The 22,497-nt window shown below is 48.0% G+C and overlaps 1 protein-coding gene across 3 annotated transcripts in view; it reads left to right on the top strand.

Annotated features, from left to right (window-relative positions):
- TASOR (transcription activation suppressor) overlaps nucleotides 1-22,497 on the top strand; it is a 208,983-nt gene that overhangs the window by 169,447 nt on the left and 17,039 nt on the right. For all 3 annotated transcript variants that reach the window (XM_073574135.1, XM_073574137.1, XM_073574136.1), the window contains 2 exons: nucleotides 9,778-9,956; nucleotides 10,040-10,201. In XM_073574135.1, coding sequence (XP_073430236.1) covers nucleotides 9,778-9,956; nucleotides 10,040-10,201 — 341 coding nt within the window. The remainder of the gene's footprint in view (nucleotides 1-9,777; nucleotides 9,957-10,039; nucleotides 10,202-22,497) is intronic.

Raw genomic sequence — 22,497 nt, forward strand, 5'->3', positions numbered from 1 at the left:
CGTCGGGATGCCCCTGTGCTCAACAAAGAAATATTGCACTTCCCACTTTTCCTGAAATTGTCTGAGCTCATCACCAACCTTTCTCTTCGCTGCAGGCTTTGAAAAAGACATGTTTGGGGCTGTGTAATAGATAATTCCACTTGGTGTCACTGTTTGTGTAAGCCGATGCGTCTTTTCCGCTTTTTTTTTTTTGTCCCGCTGAGCAGCAATTTCCGCGGCCGCCTCCACGCTCCTGAGCCCGGGGTAATGACGCAAGGCCGACTGATGTCCCGCCTCCGAGAGCAATATACTGCACCGCCCCACCGCTCATTCTGAACCCGGCACACCTGAGTCTGTGGCGTGGTCCAGTCCCTGCTCAGCTGCTCCTGCTGCATGTGTTGAGTGTGACTCATATGCCTTGCCTGCTGACAGCAGGCTGCTGTGACTCTAGCCATCATCATACTCGCCTCCTCCTGCTGCAGCTCTGATGGGCCAGCACCGACATCTTCCTGTATGAGCACGGTCACACGTCATGTGGTACCGCTCATTAAGCTCATGAATATGGGTGCCACGCCTATGAGAGTGGAGTGGTGTCCATATTCATGACCTTAATGAGCGGTACTACATGTGACTGGGATTTCACATGCGAGACTTGGCCGTGTTTCTCGCATGTGTGATCCCGGCTGAGGTGAGGGCAGCAAACTATTGTCCCGAGGGCCCATGAGGTGAGGGCCGCAAACTATTGTCCCGAGGCCCGTGAGTTTAAGACCCCTGGTCTACATGGAGGACCCTTTTGCCTTCTTCAAAAGATGGGTTTTCTCTATCGCTTCATTGGGGGACACAGGTAACCATGGGTGTATGCTGCTGTCGCTAGGAGGCTGACACTATGCAAATAAAGTAAAAACTGGCCCCTCCTCCGTAGCATACACCCACTGACAGGCAGGAAGTACCCCAGTTTAAGCTTAGTGTCTGTAGGAGGCGGACCTGGATCTAACACCAGATCCGCAGTGTTTTTTATTTCACAGGTTTCTGTGTGAACTTATTAATCTTTTTCCCTTTGTTTTTCAGATACAGCTCATCAGGTAACAGGGTGCAGATTGCTCACCCTGTTATCCCACATTTAAGCGACCGAGAGAGCAGTGTGGTGTCACCCGCATCGCCCACTCTCGGACCCGCTGGCAGGACTTGTCCCCTGTCCCCCTTTTGGGGTGGTTCATGGTGACTCTCGATGGCCAGTCCTTGCCTTATCCCCTCCTCACCCCTCTCCTTGGAGAGGGCTGAGAGGAAGACGGTGGTCACCGGTGGTGGCCTTCCCCCTTTCTAATAAGGGGTCAATATCGTCTTCTGCACCGTCCGGAGACGGTGCGGGAAGGAGGATCTTCATTTCCAGGACCCTCTCACTTCCGAGGGCTCCTGATGCAATCCTCATCTATCAAGAGGAGCCGGATTCAAGCAGGTGGTAAGCCAGCGAGCCCCCACATCAGCTTCCTCCGGCAGCAGCTCCCCCGTTTACTGGTGTATAGGTCCCCGCTGTAGACAGCCTCTTCCCTCCCTGGTCCACAGATTCAATTTTCGTGCCTTTTTTCTCATAGCAAGCGGCCCCGGCATTTTGCAGGCTTTCTTCTACCCTTCGGCCATCTTAAGTCAGGAGCACGCCCCCCTCTCCGGCATGTCTTCTATCAGCCACCTTTATTGAACAGACACGCCCCCCGCTTGCGTGTTTAGTTTCCCTAGCCATCTTCTATGCCGGACACGCCCCTTGGCGTGCCATCCTATTATCTCGCTCTTTTCCACCGCCGGGCACCCCCCTTCTTCTGCGCGTCATCCCCGGCGCCGGCGATTGGGCCGTTTGCAGGTCGCACATGCCTCCTCCGCTTGTCAGCCTATCAGGCCGCGGCTTCATCTTTCGCGCTCTTTCGTGCCCGAGGGGAGGCAGCGCTGGGTCAGATAATCCTGGCTCCGTCCAGGAAACGCCTCCCAGCGCAGCTTCGGCCGGATCACGACCACCGCTACGCAGCACTGCGCTGTATCTGTCTCTCCCTGGCATGTCCGGTCACTACTGGCGCCCCCCCTGTGTCAGCCATTATGAGGGGCTCTTTTCTTTGGTTTTTCGCCGGCCGGCAGATTAGCCTGAGATGGCGCGGCTTATCTGGTTCCTTCTGCTAATTGAGCCCCGGCTTTGGGCCTTTTCACCCGGCCACGTAACCACGCTCTCTTGCCAGCCCAAGCCAGTCAGTGTCCCTCGGCCAATCAGTGCGTGCCCTGAGCATTACCAGGCCAATCGGCGTGCGCCTTGGGCTTATACACGCCCCCTCCCGATGGCCACGTTGTTTTGTTTAGTCAGTGAGTGGGCCTCTCTAGCCCTCTCTCCCTGTCTCCCGAGACTCGACCCCAGTATAGCGTCTCAAGGTCTGCAAGTTTTGCCATCATGCACTATCTGGATTTGTGCACTGTCTGTCACCATCTGCCGCAGGACCCAGAGGGCACAGCAGGCAGTGTGTCTCTGTCTGTAGCAGCGGACGAAGATTTGTGCTTATCCAGTGGGCTCAGCTGGCATCCATATCTATCCGGCACCAGATCTGGGAGACACTGCAGCCTGAGCAGCGACTGCGCCTTATCGGGTTCAGGTAGGACCAGCCCAGGCTGGTTGCCCTTTTTTTCTACCTTATGGGGACTTATCTGTCCCCGGCAGCAGTATTCGTCTCTCCCTTTGGCCTCCATCTGTATAACAGCAGTAGCCTTCTGACCAGTCTGCATTTTATGCCCGTACTGCAGCTTTTCCGCCGTGTCTGCCCTATAGCAGTCCCCTAACGTCCAGGTTGAGAGCACTCGCCCCCCTCCGGAGTGGGCTGCTGCCATGTCTCAGTCGTTATCTGACCTGACAGAGGTTTCACAAGGGAAGCGAGACCAGGTCCCTCGGCATCTGCCTGGAGGACGGCACTCCCCTCCCCTCCCTCCAGAGTGGGCTGTTGCCATGTCCCAGCCGGTCTCCAGCCGGACAGTAGATTCAATTTTCGGGATAAAATCACTCCCCTGCCTCTTGAGTGGGCTGTTGCCAGGTCTCAGTCAGTATCGGACCTGACTAGAAAATTCAGTCCCTGGTACAGGTCCTGGAATGTATGCCGCATCTGTCTGCCGCCACCAGTGCCCCGAACACCTCCCATGGTGATTCGCATGCACCCGACCACGACCTTCACAGGGACAGATCAGGAGAAGGAATTAGGAAGCGGACTCTGTCTAGCTCTTCATCCAGTTCACCGGGCCCCACTGCGACAACCAAAATACCCCTCTTTACCCGTTCCCCCTCCTCGGAGGCAGACGTCTGGTCGGATGTAGCTTTTCAGTCAGAGTCTGACTCGGAGGTGGATCAGACTTCTAGGACGCGAGACTTGGTAGATAGCCTTATTTCGCTATTGTTCAAACTCTCGAAGTAAAAGTGGAGCATGTGGCTGCTCAGGACATCTCAGTTTCATTCAGACGGTGAAACGTCCCTCCAGCATTTTTTCCCAAAGAGTTTGAGGCTACCACCTCTAGACACTGGGAACTTCTCGGCTAACGCTTCCCGGGACAAAAACGCCTGGACATTCTAGACCTTTTTAGTTCAGTCCTTGTCAGCATTTGGTCCGTTCCCCCTAAGGTGGATCTGCCTCTTTTCACGCTTAACATCTCAAACCGTTCTGTCCAGCCCTGATGCGGCGTCTCTCAAGGACGTTACGGACAGACAGTTGTGGCCTCAACTGTATCTGCCTTAGAGGTGTCATGCACTTCTCTCTGACCTAATTTCGTCTCTACTTGAGTGCTGAAAGCCACATCGCCCTGGGCCAAGATTCTTCGCCGGGGTATTATGGCGGCGGTTCCTACAGAGGAGCTAGCAGATCTAGCTCTTTTGGACCAAGCTGGTCCAGATCTCTTCTGACTCCACCAGAGGTGAAAGCAGCTCTCTGCCCTTCCTCTGGCGGTTCCTTACAGCAGGACCATTCTCCTGCACAAGGGGAAAGAAGGAAACCTTCCTTCAAGCTATTCCTCACTGGAGGCCTAGGACCCGTCTCTTAAGTCCTCCGGATCCCCCTATCACAGATTCTCCTCTAATGATGGGTCATCCCTACCTGGGATTCTTTCCAGGGTGAAAGGCAGTTTTCTTCTTTTCACGGAAACTTGGTTGTCGGCCGGTCAACGACGCCTGGGTTGGGGAGATCGTTACACCCGGCTACAAGATGGAATTTTCTTTGCCTCCAGGAAGACATTCTACCTCCCGCCAATTCAACCCTCTCATGGGTTCTCCAAGCAGTCTCATCCCTGCCTAAGCTCAGGTGTCATTGTATCCGTTCCTTGGCACGAACGGTTTTCTGGTTTCTACTCGAACCTCTACGTGCTCCCGAAAAAAAGAGGTTTCTCCCCGATCTTTGAACTCGAGCACTTGAATTGCCACCTTCGGATTCGCCTCTTCAGAACGGAGTCCTTGCACTCGGTGTTCCCCTCCTTGGAGCAGGGGGACTTGCTATACTCTGCGGACATTCAGAATGCTTTCCTGCACATTTCTATTGTGTACGGCATCGAAGGTTCCTTCGGTTTTGCGATACAGGATAATCTTTACCAGTTCACGGCACTCCAGTTCAGCCTGGCATCCGCTACCACGGTCTTCACAGAGGTCATGGCGGCGGTCATAGAAACGGTGTCTTATGCCCAGCTTCACACCCGCCCTCTTCAATTGGCCCTTCAGTCTACCTGGGACAAGAGAATGGTTTCCCTGGACTGTTCCCTGGATCGGCCAGTGCCTTTACCTCTCAATGCGAAGCAGTCCCTCTCTTCGTGGACACTGTCCGTCTCTGCCCTGCACAGGAGGTCTTTTCTCCTGCTCTGTTGGCAGATCATCAACATCGATGCCAGTCTTCAGGGTTGGGGAGTGGGCTTCATCATTCTCGCAGCGCAAGGTCGCTGGAATGTTCATGAGACCCTCCTCCCCATCTGTCTCTTGGAGATCAAGGCAATTCTTCTTGCCCTCCCCCGCTGTAAGTCTCTCCTCACAGGCAAGCCAGTCCGCAGTCAGTCGGACTTTGTCACAGCTGTGGCTTACATAGTAGTAATAGTATTTGTTTGTATGGCGCTGGCATATTCCGCAGCGCTTTACAGTTTGCACACATCATCGCTGTTCCTGATGAAGCTCACAATCTAAATTCCCTGTCAGTATGTCTTTGGAACATAAGCCACCAAGGTGGGACTCACAACTCACGGATCAGGGTAGAGATAGCAATGATCCTGCGTTGGGCAGACGACCATGTTCCCGCCATATCAGCCGTCCACATTCCAGGGGTAGACTACTAGGATTTTTTTTTTTTGTATCGGGGGTTAGCGTCAGGCGAGTAGTCTCTCAACACCGCCGTCTTTTGGCTAAAATTGTCGGAGGTAGGGCATTCCGGATGTCCACCTAACGACTTCTCGAACGAACCAAAAGGTTCCCCGGTACGTTACCAGGTTCCAGGATCCGATGGCTGTCGGCTGCGACGCACTTGTGATTCCGTGGTCCCAGTTTCAGATGCCTCTCCTGTCCCTCCTCTTCCCTTAATCACAAGAGTCAAAAAAAAAAAAAAGTCAGAAGGGTTTCCAGTAGTCCTGACAACTACTGGCTGTTAAATCAGACCTGGTACCTGGAGCTGGCGTACATGCCCATAGACGCCTCCTGGGGCTTTCCAGACCGTCCGGATATTCTTCCGCAAGGCCTCTCTTCTGCCACAGTTTCACAGTCGTTTTTAAGTTTAACGCCATGGCCTTGAAGCCTACTTCTGAAAGGGACTGGAGTTTTTCCCAACAGGTCATTCTGACCATGCTTTGGGTGAGAACCTGCATCCTCAAGTTTCTACGATAGTTTCTGAAGATCTGATTCAGGTGGCGTAAGTACTACTATTTGGTTCCATTAGCCTTATTGGCTACAAGAGGAGATATCAAGAGAGTTCTGAGTTGGCAGCATTATCCTGCCGTCCTCCGTTTCTTTTTCATTCCACATTAGTGCAGACATTGTCCTTTCTTCTCTAGGTCCTTCTTGCCCCTTTCCGGTCCATACTCTGGATGAATCCTGGGGCAGTTTCTTGCTAGGCCTCGGCTTTAGAGGTTGCAGGGCCGCCACCTAGTCATATTTGCATGTTATGGCAACGTCTTACAAAGTTCATACTTATGTCTAGTACGATGCAGGCCTAGGAAGGAAAGGTGCTACAGGCGGCCTCAGTCCTTTCTTTGCATTCCTTCCATTCCTACCCTTGGGGAATGCTTTAGGACGTTCCATGGTTACAGTTGTGGCCAAAAGTATTGACACCCCTGCAATTTTGTCAGATAATACTCAGTTTCTTCCTGAAATTGATTGCAAACACAATCCAGCAGAAAATTCCAGTAGAGCATTGTAAGAAACTCATTGATGGTTACCGGAAGCGATTGGTCGCAGTTATTTTGGCTAAAGGTTGTGCAACCAAGTATTAGACTGAGGGTGCCAATACTTTTGTCTGGACCATTTTTGGAGTTGTGTGAAACGATCAATGTTTTGCTTTTTGCTTCATTTTGTGTTTTTTCATTTAAGACAAATTAAATGAAGATAATACCAAAGAATTTGTGTTTGCAATCATTTTCAGGAAGAAACTGAGTATTATCAGATAAAATTGCAGGGGTGTCAATACTTTTGGCCACAACTGTACCTGTGTCCCCCAGTGAAGCGATAGAAGGATTTTTGGTACTCACCGTAAAATCTTTCTTGGAGCCTTCATTGGGGGACACAGCACCCTCCCTATTTGTTTGTACTGGCTTTGGGCCTACGTGCCTTGGTTGTTGAGCAGGTACATATATGTGGAGTTTGTTGGTTGCTTCTCCTACTGTTTTAACACTTAACTGAGGTACTTCCTGCCTGTCAGTGGGTGTATGCTACGGAGGAGGAGCCAGTTTTTACTTTATTTGCATAGTGTCAGCCTCCTAGTGACAGCAGCATACACCCATGGTTACCTGTGTCCCCCAATGAAGGCTCCAAGAAAGAGATTTTACGGTGAGTACCAAAAATCCTTCTTTTCTGCCCTCTCCATTCTTTTTCAGTGTACACTGGCTTCTCACCAACAGGCTTAGACCTTTCCTCAGGGAGTAGCTTGTTACTCCACTCTTTCAGGCATCTATCTGGTGGAGCCTTGGGACCTTTATCCTTGTTTTGTCTGCACCCCAAGAGTCTCCATTGAGCCTCTCCACAGCATTGTGGAAAGTGTAATTTCTGGTTGATATAATTTAAGTGGCTGTGCTTGCTGCTTTTGTCCTGTAGGCCTCCTTCCTTGTTCTTCTTAGTACAGGGCACTAGACCACCTTGTCCTATCTTGCCTAGACAGTCTCTGCCTTTGAGTGAGAGCCTAATCACCCTCCTCCTCTTATTCATTGGCCATCACCAACTCAAGACATTACCTCCAATGTCTGTATCTGGAAAGGGCCATAGTGGCCTATCCCTTCAATAAAAAGCCTTTGTCCCTTTTCTGATTCTTCGTGATCCCTGATGAGTCAGATAAGGTATGTCTGCTAGCATAATGGCCTTTTCCAGATGGATCCCGTTTGTTGTGGGGAAACCTATAAGGTCAAGGGGAAATCACTGCTTATTACACTAGTGTGGTCAGGGCCTGATGAGTAGACAGTAATCAGGCTTTTCTGAAACCTGAGGAAGGTGTGAACACAGGCAAAGGAACAGACTTGCATACTTCACAAACTACTCTATAGAGTCTGCCATTGCCAGTTTAGGGTATATGGTGTGACATGCCACTGGCTGCAGGATTGCTGGAAAGTTGGATTTTTGTACTTACTGTAAAATCCTTTCTTTTAGCATACATGGGGGATACAGCACCCACACTATTTTTGTTTTATTTCTGCCCGGGGATCAGTTCTTTTTGTCTGTGTCTTATGTGGTGATCATTCCTGCGTTCCGGTTATCCTAGTTTCATGGTGTTTGTTACATCCTTGGTGTGGGCAAGAAATCCATTGCACCTTCACAACTACCTGATTTCCATCTATCACCACCCTCCTCTGTGCATTGATTGACAGCTTTGTGTACATGAGGAGGGGCAGTGATAGATGGAAAAGTAGTAGATGGTAAGGTGCAATGCTTGACCATTCTAGCAAACAATTACAATTTGTATTTAGCTTAATAATCCATGACAGAATACTGTTATTTCCACTTTTCAGTTGAAAGCAGCGTGCTGACTCAGTGGTTAGCACTGGGGTCCTGGGTTCAAATCTCACCAAGGACAACATCTTCAAGGAGTTTGTATATTTTAGCTGTTTGTGTGGGTTTCCTCCCATACTCCAAAAACATACTGATGGAGGATTTAGATTGTGAGCCCCAATGTGGACAGTGATGATAATGTACGTAAAGTTCTACGGAATATTATGGCGCGAAGCATAACTGATTATGCTCTTATTTATCATTTGTTTTTGTCTTTATGCGCTGATGAGCAAGAGTGTTCTTTGAGGGCAAATGGATATCTTAAAAGTTGAGGCATTTTAACCCCTTAGCGACAGAGCCAGTTTGCAGCTTAATGACTGGGCCAATTTTTACAATTCCGACCACTGTCACTTTGAGGTTATAACTCTGGAACGCTTTAATGGATCCCGCTGATTCTGAAATTTTTTCGTGACATATTGTACTTCATGTTAGTGGTAAAATTTCTTCGCTAAGTTTTGTGTTTATTTATGAAAAAACTGGAAATATGACAAATTTTGCAATTTTAAAACTTTAAATTTTTATGCCCTTAAATCAGAGAGATGTGTCACACAAATTTCTTAATAAATAACATTTCCCACATGTCTAATTTACATCAGCACAATTTTGGAAGCAAAATTTTCTTTTGTTAGGAAGTTACAAGGGTTAAAAGTTGACCAGCGATTTCTCATTTTTACAACAAAATTTACAAAACTATTTTTTTTTAGGGACCACATCATATTTAAAGTCATTTTGAGGGGTGTACATGACAGAAAATACCCAAAAGTGGCACCATTCTAAAAACTAGACCCCTCAAGGTGCTCAAAAACCACATTCAAATATTTTCTTTATTTCGTTATGTTGGCCTAACTAAGGGGGCGATAAACGGGGGGATTATGTACTATTTTTTTTATTTTGATCATGATGATAGATTATCATAGTGATCAAAATGAATGTATGGAATCTGCCAGCCGGAGCCGGCATATTTCCGGCGGGCGCACTGCGCATGCGCCCGCCATTTTCTTTCGGATCCAAGATGGCGGCGCCCACCGGAGGACGCCAGTGGGACCACCGGGAGGGGACCCTGGACCGCAGAGAGGGGGGGGGGGGGCGCATCGGGGACCCTAGTTCTCTCTCTGATGTGCGATCACATCAGAGGAAAGAAAATTTAATGCAGAATCGCGGCTTTTTTTTTTTTTTTGCGGTCGCCGTTACGGGGTTAATAACGACGATCGCAAAAGCGGGGTCGGTAAAAAACGACCGATTCATGTTCTCTGGGGTCTCGGCTACCCCCGGCTGCCGAGACCCCTGTGAAAGTCAGACACTGTGGTTTATGTTCACTTAATTACCGCCGTTAAAAGGCGTATCGGCGGTCGCTAAGGGGTTAAAACAGTGTATTAGAAATTTGTCAAACTTTCCATTTATATTGTGACAATTTTATTTGCATAAAACTAGAATACCCATTTAACAATGGGCCAAAGTAATGTCCTTACATGGTTATTTTACATATGTTTTCCACTGCTTCCTTGTTGGTTAATAGAATTTTTAGTGTGATATTTCGACCTTAATTTTGTCCTTTGATCCCATTTTAGGACAAAACCAAATGCGCTGAATATGTTGGCACTCTTCAATACATACCAGAAGAAGCATCTAGTAGAAATTCTTTCTTATCATTACTGTGATTCTCAGAGCCGACAAGCTCCAGAACTCGAGTGCTTAATCAAACTTCAGGTTCAAAACATACAGCAGCGACACCTCATATTTCTGACAGGTAACAACTGTACATTTCTATTGTGCGCCATACTGTTTGTTTGCCCTCTGACATGTTTAAACACAGTGAATCTTTTATTCCAGAGAAAAAGGAATCTTTGTTTCTTCATTATTCTGACAATGGGATTGTAGTGACAAGAATGGATGCGTTCATGAAGAATTTTACCAATCTTGTTGGCCACCATAGTTCCAGCAGTGATGGAATATTCTTGCCCAATCTGATAAAAGAAGAAAAGGAGGAGACAGGTACTTAACCCCTTAGTGACAGAGCCAAATTTTAAAAATCTGACCAGTGTCACTTTGTAGTAATAACTCTGGAACGCTTCACTATATTCCAGTGATTTTGAGATTATTTTTTTCGTGACACTTTATACTTTATGATAATGGTAAATTTAAGTTGATATGTTTTGTGGTTTTTATAAAAAAATAAAATTTTTTGTCAAAAATGTAAAAAAGTAGCAATTTTCAAACTTTGATTGTACCTTTAATTCAGATAGTCATAGCACAGAAAACATTAATAAATAGTATTTCCAACATGTCTGCTTTACATCAGCACCATTTGTAAAATGTTATTTTATTTTGTTAGCATTTTAGGAGGTTTAAAAATGTAGCAGTAATTTTTTATTTTTTTTTGGAAATTTACAGAATTATTTTTTTTGAGACCTTTCCAGATTTGAAGTGACTTTAGGGGTCCCATATATTGGAAACGCAAAAAATGATACCATTTTAAAAACAGCACCTCCTGACATACTGAAAACTGCTGTCAGGTAGTTTATTAACCGTTCAGATGCTTTTCAGGGATTAATACAAAGGGGCATGATAGGAATGAAAAAATTGATTTCTTTATCGCCTTATTGGGGGACACAGAATACCATGGGTGTATGCTGCTGCTGCTAGGAGGCTGACACTATGCAAAAACAAGAAAATTAGCTCCTCCCCGGTATACACCCACCGACAGGCACCAAGCACCTCAGTTTGTGCTTAGTGTCTGTAGGAGGCGGACCGGGATCTCCCCAGATCCGCAGTTTTAATCCAATTTTCCTTTCAGGTTTAGTTTGAACTTTTTTAATTTTTCCCTCTTTTGTCTTTTAGGTTCTTTTCCATCGGGAAACAGGGTATAGTTGTCACCCTGATTTCCCATATCATGCGGCTGAGCGAGCAGTGTGGTGTCACCCACATCGCAACTCTCAGTACCGCAGGCAGGACTTTTCCCTATCACCTTCTGGTGATAAGGGTTGCGGACAGGTGGCTGGTCCTTGCCGAATCCCCCTCCTCACCCCTTTCTCGGGACAGGGCTGAGAGGAAGACGGCGATCGCAGGTGTTTCAAGCCGTCTTCTACAGGATGCGGGTACAGAGGACTCCTTCCCCTCCCAGCGGCCTGCCGTTTCCCCGTGGGCCCCTGTGGTCATCCTCTTCTGGGACGTCAGGTAAGTGCCTGTACGTTCCCTCCGGCCCCGCATAAGCTCCAGTGACATGGGAGAAGAAGGGACCTTGTTTTGCAGTTCCACAAGTTTGAATCTCCCGCCCTTTTCTGCCTGTCGCGCGCTCAGCCGCTTGCTTTCCTTCACTTTCCCTGCTCTAGCCAGGGAGTCTATGGGGATCTCCTCACTCACCGCAGCGTCACAAGCAGCAGGACCTGGTCACATCCTTAGCGCGGTATGTCGGGCATGGGGCTGCGGCGCCGTCAGGGTGGGAGGCACTTTCACTTTCTCTTTCCCCTCAGCGCGGGGAATTCCTCTGCTCTCCCTCCTCCCTTCCTGAGTGCGCTCTTTTCAGCACGCCCTTTCTAGCCCATCACAGGGCTTCTTTCTCTCTTGGATGCCAGCCCCCCTCTTCTGCCATGCCCTCTCCGTCGCTATTAACCAATCACGGCGCGGCCGCTAAGCTCCGCCCCCATCCCCCCAGCACAAGGTTTTTTTCCTGATGCCTAATCACTCCTTCCTGCGCTGCTTGGGGGACACTTCGGCGTTTTCTTCTGCTGCTCGCACAGAATCTCGGTAGGCTCGGCTCTGAGGCAGGGATTAGCTCTCCTCGGCAGTTATTCCCTAATATCTGCGGCCATTCAGTGCAGTTTACTTATGCCCAACCCTTCAGGGGATCTCTGCTTCAGGCCCACCGCTACCTATTACGCCTGTGCGCGCTGTAAAAAGAAGTGGGCATCGGGTCAGTCGTCCCCATTCTGCCCCCCCTGCAGTCCTTCAAATATGTCAGAATCTCAGGAACGTACAGAGTCCTGGGCGGAGGGCGCTCTTCCCTCCTCTCTCCCCCCGGAGTGGGCCGTTACTTTTGTCAAGTCAGAAACAGACTGTGACATTGTATCACAGTCGCTGGTCCAGGTCTTAGAACGATTACCTCAGCTATCCTCAGCCACCTCTGCCCCGACCACCTCTCGGGGTGAGTCGTCCGTACCTGACCGCGACCTTCAGAGAGACAGACAGGGAAGGTCTTCTAGGAAGCAGGCTCTGTCCACTTCGTCTTCGAGCTCGCAGGGCCCTTCCGCTCCCAGGCCTCCTTCTCCTTCCTCGGATGACAACCTTCAGTCAGGCGATGATTCTCATTCGGAAGCTAGCTCAGAGGGGAACAGCGTTTCTAAAACGCGGGACATGGTCGATAGTCTTATTGCAGCTATCTTCCAAACACTAAAACTTAAACAGGATGAGGCTCCAAATCAGGCAAGCTCGGTTCTCCTTAGACGAGCCAGACCTCCGTCTCGAACCTTTCCCAATCACGACGATTTCGATACTACCTTATCCAAACACTGGGAGCGCCCTGAGCAACGTTTCTCAGGCCGCAAGTACTTGGACGTTCTGTACCCCTTTGACGCAGAACTGCTCTCAAAGTGGTCCAAGGCTCCCGAGGTAGATCCTCCAGTTTCCCGGATAGCCTCAAAAACGGTGCTCTCTCTGCCAGACGGAGCATCGCTCAAAGATCCTACTGACAGGCAGATTGAATCTCTGGATAAGTCTATCTTTGAGGCATCTGGCGCCTCTCTCTGCCCTATTTTCGCATCCGCCTGGGTGGCGAAGGTCATTTCCGCTTGGGCAAAAATTCTTCGCAGAGGCATTTTAGTGTCAGCTCCTCAAGACGAGTTGGCAGATCTTGCAGATCAGATTAACCAGGCGGGGAAATACCTTTTGGCCGCCTCCTTGGACGCGGCCGGCTGCGTAGCAAGGGCTAACAGCAACATAGTAGCTGTACGCCGAGTACTTTGGCTAAAGTCATGGAATGCGGACACTACTTCGAAAAAGTCGCTTACCAATCTGCCATTCCATGGCTCTAGGCTCTTTGGAGCAAAGCTGGATCAGATAATTTCCGATGCCACTGGAGGTAAAAGTACTTCGCTTCCCCAGTCTCGACCAAAACGTCCTTTCAACAGAAGGGGGTTTCGACCATTCAGGCCCTTTCGTCCCTTCTCTGCCACGGAGAGAGCCACTCAACAGGATCGGCCGCCTGCCACCAGGGAGCGGGATCAGAGGAAACCTTCCTACAAACCCGCTCCTCGCTGGAGATCTAGAGGACAATATTCCAGATCTGCAGGAGCCAATTCCGGCAGATTTTCGTCTAAGTGACGGGTCACCCCCACCTGGAATTTTTTCCAGGGTGGGAGGCAGACTTTCCTTTTTCGCGGATGTTTGGCTGTCCGTTGTCGACGACGCTTGGGTCAGAGAACTCGTCACATCCGGTTACAAAATCGAATTTGCTTCACTCCCGAACAGACGGTTTTTCCGGTCTCGGCCTCCGCGACAGCGGGCCCAGATTCCGGGTTTTCTGCAGGCCATTTCCTCCCTTCTTTCCGCCGGAGTCATTGTTCCCGTTCCCTCAGACGAACGGTTTTCCGGGTTCTACTCCAATCTCTTTGTAGTCCCGAAGAAAGACGACTCTCTTCGTCCTATTCTGGATCTCAAATTGCTCAATCGCCACGTGAGGATTCTTCATTTCAGGATGGAGTCTCTTCGGTCGGTGATTGCTTCCATGGAGCCCGGGAAATTTCTCTGCTCGGTGGACATTCGGGATGCCTATCTGCACATTCCAATTTGTGTGCAACATCAGAAGTATCTTCGATTTGCGTTTCAGGGAGACCACTTTCAGTTCACAGCTCTTCCTTTCGGCCTGGCTTCAGCGCCCCGTGTTTTCACGAAGGTGATGGCGACCGTCATGGCCATCCTTCGCTCCAGAGGGATCCTCATCATCCCTTATCTGGACGATCTTTTGATCAAGGGTTCGTCTCGCCAGGACTGTCTCCGGAGCCTTCAGATAACCCTGGACACTCTCAGCCGCCTAGGTTGGCTGGTCAACAAGGAGAAGTCCATTCTGATCCCCACCCAGCGTCTGACCTTTCTGGGTATGGAATTCGACACGGAGCTAGCCCGTGTTTTTCTTCCAAAGGAAAAATTTACAACTCTGTCCAAAGGGATCAGAACTCTCAAGAGGCCTGCTCCCATTCCCATTCGGTTCTGCATGAAGGTCCTGGGGAAGATGGTGGCCTCCATGGAAGCAGTGCCCTTTGCGCAGTTTCATCTTCGCCCCCTCCAGCTGTCTCTGCTTTCAGCCTGGGACAAGACCACGATGTCCTTGGACCGTCCTATTTGGCTTCCTCTCAGAGTGAGGCAGTTTCTCACTTGGTGGCTACGGCCAGCGTCAGTTCTCCAAGGGAGGTCCTTCCTTCCGCCTCAGTGGCAAATCATCACCACCGATGCGAGCCTTCTAGGATGGGGAGCCGTGTTCCATCAGAAAGCGGCCCAAGGCCGCTGGAAGCCACAGGAGTCTCTCCTCCCAATCAATCTTTTGGAGATCAGGGCAATTTTCCTGGCCCTTCTTCATTGGCAGCCCCTCCTCTCCGGCAAGCCGGTCCGTATTCAGTCGGACAACACCACGGCCATGGCGTTCATAAACCATCAGGGGGGCACGCGCAGCAAACAAGTAATGTCAGAAGTGGCCAAGATATTTCGCTGGGCAGAACGTTACGTTCCGACAATCTCCGCCGTCCATATTCCAGGGGTAGAAAATTGGGCAGCCGACTTTGAGTCGCCAGGGCCTAGCGTCCGGCGAATGGTCCCTGCACCCCGCGGTTTTCTCTCAGATATGCGACCGTTGGGGCACCCCGGATGTCGATCTCATGGCATCTCGGGTGAACCACAAGGTGCCGCAGTTTGTAGCCAGGTCCAGGGACCCTCTAGCCGTCGCATGCGACGCACTGGTGACTCCGTGGTCCCAGTTTCAACTTCCGTATCTGTTCCCGCCTCTGGCATTGATCCCTCGGGTGGTCAAAAAGATAAAATCGGAAGGCGTACCAGTGATTCTAGTCGCTCCAGATTGGCCAAGACGGCCTTGGTACGCGGAACTGGTCAACATGCTCGCGGACGTTCCCTGGAGGCTTCCGGACCGTCCAGACCTTCTCTCGCAAGGCCCCCTTTACCACGAGAATTCTCAGTCTCTGAGTTTGACGGCATGGCCGTTGAGACCGCAATTCTGAAGGAGTCAGGTCTGTCCAGTCAGGTTATTCAAACTATGATCAGAGCCAGGAAACCAGCCTCTTCCCGCATTTACTATAGGTACTGGAAGGCTTTTTTCCGTTGGTGCGATGATAAGAGTCTTCCCAATGTCTTTTTCTATCCCGTCTATCCTGGGGTTTCTTCAGGCTGGGTTAGACGCGGGTCTGTCCCTCAGTACGCTCAAGGGCCAGGTTTCCGCTCTCTCTATCCTCTTCCAAAGAGAGCTAGCTTCTCTACCACAGGTCAAAACCTTTCTACAAGGGGTTTCCCACGTGGCTCCTCCTCATCATTCGCCAATAGACCCGTGGGATCTCAACCTCGTCCTTAGCACGCGCCAGAAGGCGCCGTTCGAGCCTCTCCAGGACATTCCTTTGTCCCTTCTCTCTTGGAAGGTCACCTTTTTGATCGCCATTTCATCCATCAGAAGAGTTTCTGAATTGGCGGCCTTGTCATGTCGTTCCCCTTACCTCATTCTCCATCAGGACAAAGCCGTCCTCAGGCCCGTTCCTTCTTTTCTTCCAAAGGTGGTTTCCGCTTTCCATATCAATGAGGATATCGTCCTTCCTTCTTTTTGTCCGGCTCCATCTCATCCTCTTGAGAAGTCTCTCCACAAACTGGACGTAGTTAGAGCCCTGCGTGTCTATCTTGCCAGGACCTCTTCCTTTCGTCTGTCCGATTCCTTGCTGATCATCTCTGAAGGTCGCCAGAAGGGCCTTCCGGCTTCCAAATCCACGATCGCTCGCTGGATTCGTTCTACCATTCTGGAAGCGTATCGTCTTCAGGAAAAGCGGCCCCCTCCGGGAGTAAGAGCTCATTCCACCCGGGCTGTGGCGGCTTCGTGGGCTGCTCGTCACCAGGCCTCGGCCATGCAAATTTGCAAGGCTGCAACCTGGTCATCTTTGCACACCTTCACGAGGTTCTACAGGGTTCATACCCAGGCTTCGTCTGATGCTGTGGTTGGTAGGAAGGTTCTGCAGGCGGCGGTGGCTCACCGGCCGACCTGAGCCTTTCGGTTACTTTCGTTCCTTTTTGCTGTTTCCACCCTTGGGACTGCTTTGGGACGTCCCATGGTATTCTGTGTCCCCCAATAAGGCGATAAAGAAAGATGGATTTTTGGTTCTTACCGTAAAATCTCTTTCTTGGAGCCTTCAATGGGGGACACAGCACCCTCCCTGTTTAAGTTGTACCGTGTTGGGTCTTAGAGTCCCTTGTTGGGTTGGTACATATGGTTCAAGTTTTTCTCGTTGCTTCTCCTACTGCTTTTTCACCAACTGAGGTGCTTGGTGCCTGTTGGTGGGTGTATGCTGCCGGGGAGGAGCTAATTTTCTTGTTTTTGCATAGTGTCAGCCTCCTAGCAGCAGCAGCATACACCCATGGTATTCTGTGTCCCCCAATGAAGGCTCCAAGAAAGAGATTTTACGGTAAGAACCAAAAATCCATCTTTTTACCACCTAAATGTCGCTAACTTCTGAACAGGCTGCTGTAGACAGGAGACTCTTAAGGCCGCTATTTGCTCATGAATTGCCATGGCAAACATCAGGACCACACAATCATGATCTCAGGGTGCCGATGGGGATAAAAAGGGAACCCCCACACTCTTTTAAACATTTTATGATAGTCTTTATTGACAGCATCATCTAAGGCCTGTTTCACACTTCCGTTTTTGTGTCCGCCAAACGGATCCGTTTCCGTTTTTTTGACGGAAACTGATGCAAACGGATCCGTTTTTTTAAAAACGGATCCGTTTTTTTGACGGATCCGCGGTAACCGTAATGGAAGTCTATGGGACAAAAAAAACGGATCCTGCAAAAAATGGCGGATCCGTTTTTTTACGGAAAACAACGGATTTTGACGGATTTGAAAAAACGGAAGTGTGAAACAGGCCTAAGGGGTTAAACAGATATAGACGGTGACAACACTGATCGTGGCTTATGCAGCAAGTTGTCAGCTATAGTGTACAGCCGACAGTTGCTGGATTGTCACCTCTATGGGGATGAATTTCTTATATCTCAGGTCAGTTAAAAGACGTATTGACCGTCATTAAGGGGTTAATGTGTTCTCTTTCTATACGGTGCCCATTAGTTCACAAGGGATGCTTTTTTTTTCTCTTTTTTTTTTTTTTTTTAATCAATAAACTTTAATTGAACACCAAAAACATGGCTTACAGCAGAATAATTATTTTATGTCTTCATACAATCGATGTACAGGAATAGTACCTATATAAACCAATAGTTCATTCATGTCAGTCAGTTCAAATAACCACCATATAGTTCTCCCCTTACCAACCCAGAACTAACATCCACCCTCTCCCAAAGTGTATATTACAATAAAACCATACTCATACTCAAATAGTTGTTACTAAAGATGGGCGGACAACTGGATGTTCGGGTCCAGCAGGTTCGGCCGAACAGTTACAAAAAGTTCGAGTTTGGGGAGCAGAACAGTACCCGGACCCTATTCACTTGAATGAGTATGACAGCGTGGCACACACCGCTTCTGATAGGCAGTAAAATCATCACCGCCAGTCAGACAGCCGCGGTTCCCACGCTATCAAGACTGCATGTGTGCGCAGCTGTGATCGGAGGTATAAAGTTTACCTCCGATCACCGTTCAGCTGATAAGACTACTGCTCCCATCAGCCAACGCCTGCTGCCGCTAATATCAGCCGCTCCTGCTCCCACCATTTGGAGTATTCATCCAGCGCCTGCGCTGTAAATAATTGTGAGAAAAAATTGCGTGGGTTTCCCTGTATTTTTGATAACCAGCCAGGCAAAAGTCACAGCTGGGGGTTGAAACCCTAAGCTGTCAGCTTCAGTAAGGCTGGTTATCAAGAATAGAAGGGTCCCTACTCATTTTTTAATTGTTATTTTTTATTAAATATTTATATAAGCAAACAAAAAACGGCTTGGGGCCTCCCATTTTTGACAACCATCCAAGCTAAAGCAGAGAGCTAAGGACTCGGTATCAGTGGAAAGTGGGGTTGATGTCACCTTTGTATTGTCAGGTGACATAAAGCACACAGATTACTAATGGAGAGTAGTGATGAGCGAGTACACTCGCTCAGGTTTTTCCAAGCATGTTTGGGTGGTCTCTGAGTATTTTGGCGTCTCAGCTGCATGATTTGCGACTGCTGGACAGCTTGATTAGATGTGTGGAATGCCTGTTAGGGAATTCCCACATGTATTCAGCCTGTCTACAAGTCGCAAATCATGTGACAACGAAATCTAAATCTCCGAGCACGCCAAAATACTCGCTCATCACTAATGGAGAGGCATCTATAAGACACCTATCCATTAATAATCCTATAGTTAATATGACACAGCCAGAATAAAGTCTTATTTCAAATAAAACACTTATTTAAGAATAACAGTTAAACTGTCTACGCCCATACTATCCTTCGTCTCCCGTAATAAAACAAAAATAAGAAACCATATCCCTCACCTGTCCATTGTTCTGCCCCACGCCGCGATCCTTGTTTGGGGGTTAGTAGTTTTCAACCTGGACCATGCCATGATGCGACCATCCAAGCTGAGAACCACTGGTGAATGAGCTGCTGCGAGCGTAACATCAGTGAGCAGTGGTGATCTCATCGAGGTTACCGCAGGTCACTGAGGCTGCATTCCCTGCCAGGCTAACCAACCGCGATGACCTCCCTCCGGTGAGATCACCACTATCACAGTGAGAAAGTCTTGCAGTGCAGAGGCGAGTTCATCGCATTGAAATTCTCCCAGTGAACTCGCCTCTGCGCCGTGAGATTTTTTTTCCTCACTGTGCTAGCTATGATCTAACCGGAAGGAGATCAATACAGTTCATTGGCCTGGCTGGAAAGGCAGCCTCGGTGACCTGCGTTAACCTTGATGAGGTCACCACTTGCTCACTGATGCTGCGCTCGCAGCAGCTCATTCAGCAGTGGTTCTCCACCTGGACGACCCCATCTTGGCACCGTCCAGGTTGAAAACTAGCAATCCCCAGACCTGGATTAGGGCGTGGGACAGAACGTTGGACAGGTGAGGAATATTTTTGTTTTTTCTTTTTGTTTTATTACGGGAGACAAAGTATTCAATGTAACAGGCGTTGGATGAGCATAGCTGTGTTTATTTTTAAATAAAAAAAGGAAAAGTGTGTTTTTATTTTTAGGTCAAATATGGACTTTTTTCTGGCTGTGTCTTTATTTACAATAAAACTATAGGATTAGTAATGAATAGGTATCTTATAGACGCCTCTCAATTACTGATCCAAATGGGGGTGTGGGGGGAAGGGCAATATCCATGAACCCTAACCAGCCTGAGAATAGCAGACCTCATCTGTCTGCTTTAACAAGGTTGGTTGTCAAAAATGGGGGAACTCCCACGCCATTTAAAAAAAAAAAAAAAAAAAATTTAAATAATTAAAAAAAAGAGTGGGACTAGCGTGGAGTCCCCTCTATTCTTGATAACCAGACATGCTGACAGTTGAGGGTTGCAGCCCCCAGCTGTCAGTTTTGCCTGTCTGTTTATCAAAAATATAGGGGAACCCACGCCATTTTTTTGCTTTTTTTCTTCTTCTATAATTAATAGCACAGGCGCCGGCTGAGGATTACTTCCATCAGCCGCTCCTGCTCTCACGGTTATTCACGGCAGCAGGGCGTAGGCTGATCGGAGCAGTAGTCCCATCAGCCAATGCCAGTGACCAGAGGTAAACTTTTTACCTCCGATCACGTCTGCAGGCTTATGCTGTCATTTGACAGCATGGGAACAGCAGCTGTCTGACCGTCGGTAATGATTTTACCGCTGATCAGAAGCAGTGTTTCCCGTGCTATCATACACATGACAGTGCAGCACACACCCTGTGTTTGCGAGGCCGAATCCGAACAGTAACACTGACTTCCTGGTGAAGTCGGTGTTCGGTGTGGTTTCCGAACTTTATTGTTTGGGTTTGCCCTTCTTTACTCCTTTATTATCTTAACCCATTTAATGACATTAGGACCGAATCCCATCTTCCCCAGCACTGCCCAGATATACTCCCACTCCACACTATCCAACACCTTAGCAGCATCAAGGGAGACAATAGATTTAGTGGACAGGTTATCTTATGCCACTTGTAGATTTAACCCCTTAATAACCGAGCCAATTTTTTAAAAATCTGGCCAGTGTCACTTTGTGTGGTTATAACTCTGGAATGCTTCGACTTATTCAATTGGTTTTGAGATTTTTTTCCATGACACATTGTGCTTTATGACAATGGTAAATTTAGGTTGATATCTTGTGTCTGCTTTACATCATTACCATTTGTGAAATGTTTGTTTTGTTAGCATTTTAGAATGTTTAACCCCTTAGTGATCAGGCCAATTTTGACCTTAATGTCCAAGCCAATTTTTGCAATTCTGATCACTGTCAATTTGAGGTTATAGCTCTGGAACGCTTCAACGGATTCCACCAATTCTGAGATTGTTCATTTTCGTGACATATTGTACTTCATTTTGGTGGTAAAATTTCTTAATAGCTGTCTACAATTATCTAAAGGGCTGTCACACTGTAGAAGGATCAACTTTATTCTCATTTGCACAAGGAAAGACTAGAAGCAATGGGATGAAACTGAATGGGAGGAGACACAGATTAGATATTAGAAAAAACTTTTTGACAGAGTGATCAATGAGTGGAACAGGCTGCCACGAGAAGTGGTGAGTTCTCCTTCAATGGAAGTCTTCAAACAGAGGCTGGACAGACATCTGACTGGGATGATTTAGCGAATCCTGCTTTGAGCAGGGGGTTGGACCAGATGGCCCAGGAGGTCCCTTCCAACTCTACGATTCTATGATTCTAAAATTTCTTTGATATGACTTGCATTTATTTATGGAAAAAAAAATAAAATTTGGCATAAATTTTGAAAAGGTTGCAATTTTCAAACTTTAATTTTTGTGTCCTTAAATTAGAGAGTCTGTGTCACACAAAATAGTTAATATTTCCCACATCTCAACTTTTCATCAGCACAATTTTGGAAATATAATTTTGTTTTGTTAGGATGTCATAAGGGTTAAGTCACCCAGCGATTTCTCATTTTTCCAATAAAATTTAGAAAAAACATTTTATTTAGGAACCACCTCACCTTTGAAGTGACTTTGGGGGGGGGGGGGGGGTCAATATGAGAGAAAATTCACAAAACTGACACCATTCTAAAATCTGCACCCCTCAAGGTGTTCAAAACAGCATTCAAGAAGTTTTATCAACCCTTCAGTTGCTTCATGAGAACTGAAGCAATGTGGAAGGAAAAAATGAACATAACTTTTTTCACAAAATCTACTTTAGACCCAGACATTTTTTATTTTCACAAGGGGATCATTCGAAAATGGACCACAAAATTAGTTTTGAAATTTTTTCTCAGTACGCCGATAGCCTTTATGTGGGAGAAAGCCACTGTTTGGACTCATGACAGAGCTCAGAAGTGAGGGAACACTGTTTGACTTTTTCAAAGCAAAATTAGCTGGAATCGATGCAGAGCATCATGTCATGTTCGGAGACCCCCTGATGTGCCTAAACAGTGGAAACCTTCAAACTCTAACTCAGCCCCCACCCCAAATCCTAATCCCACCATAACTCCAACATCACAACTCTAACCCTAACCTCAGTTCTAACCCTAACTGCAAAGAATCCAAAAAATTTAAAATATATATATTTTTATCTGACAAAGGGGGGGGGTTCGATTTACTGTTTTTATCTTTTTTTTTTTTTTAATCACTGTGATAGGGTGTATCAACCAATAGGAAAAAATCTATTGGTGCCGGCCGGCAGATCTCGGTGGGCGCGTTGAACATGCGCCCGCCATTTTCTTCCAGGAAGATGACACGGAGGGCTGGGATACAGAGCAGCAGGGCCTGGGGATGGCGGAGGTATCCGAGTGGCTCAGGGGACCCAATTTCACTCTCCTCTGATATGCTAGATCATATCAGAGTCCTTATGGATATAATGTTATTCTCGGGCTTACTGTGCGCTGCTTGACCAGGATAAAGTCACCACAACATGAGAAATTTTAACCGTTTAATTCCCAACGCGTTTCAAAGTGTGAACCACTTC

Source organism: Dendrobates tinctorius, unplaced genomic scaffold (genome assembly GCF_039654945.1).
Source record: "Dendrobates tinctorius isolate UK_male_01 unplaced genomic scaffold, ASM3965494v1 ptg000038l, whole genome shotgun sequence".
NCBI lineage: Eukaryota > Metazoa > Chordata > Amphibia > Anura > Dendrobatidae > Dendrobates > Dendrobates tinctorius.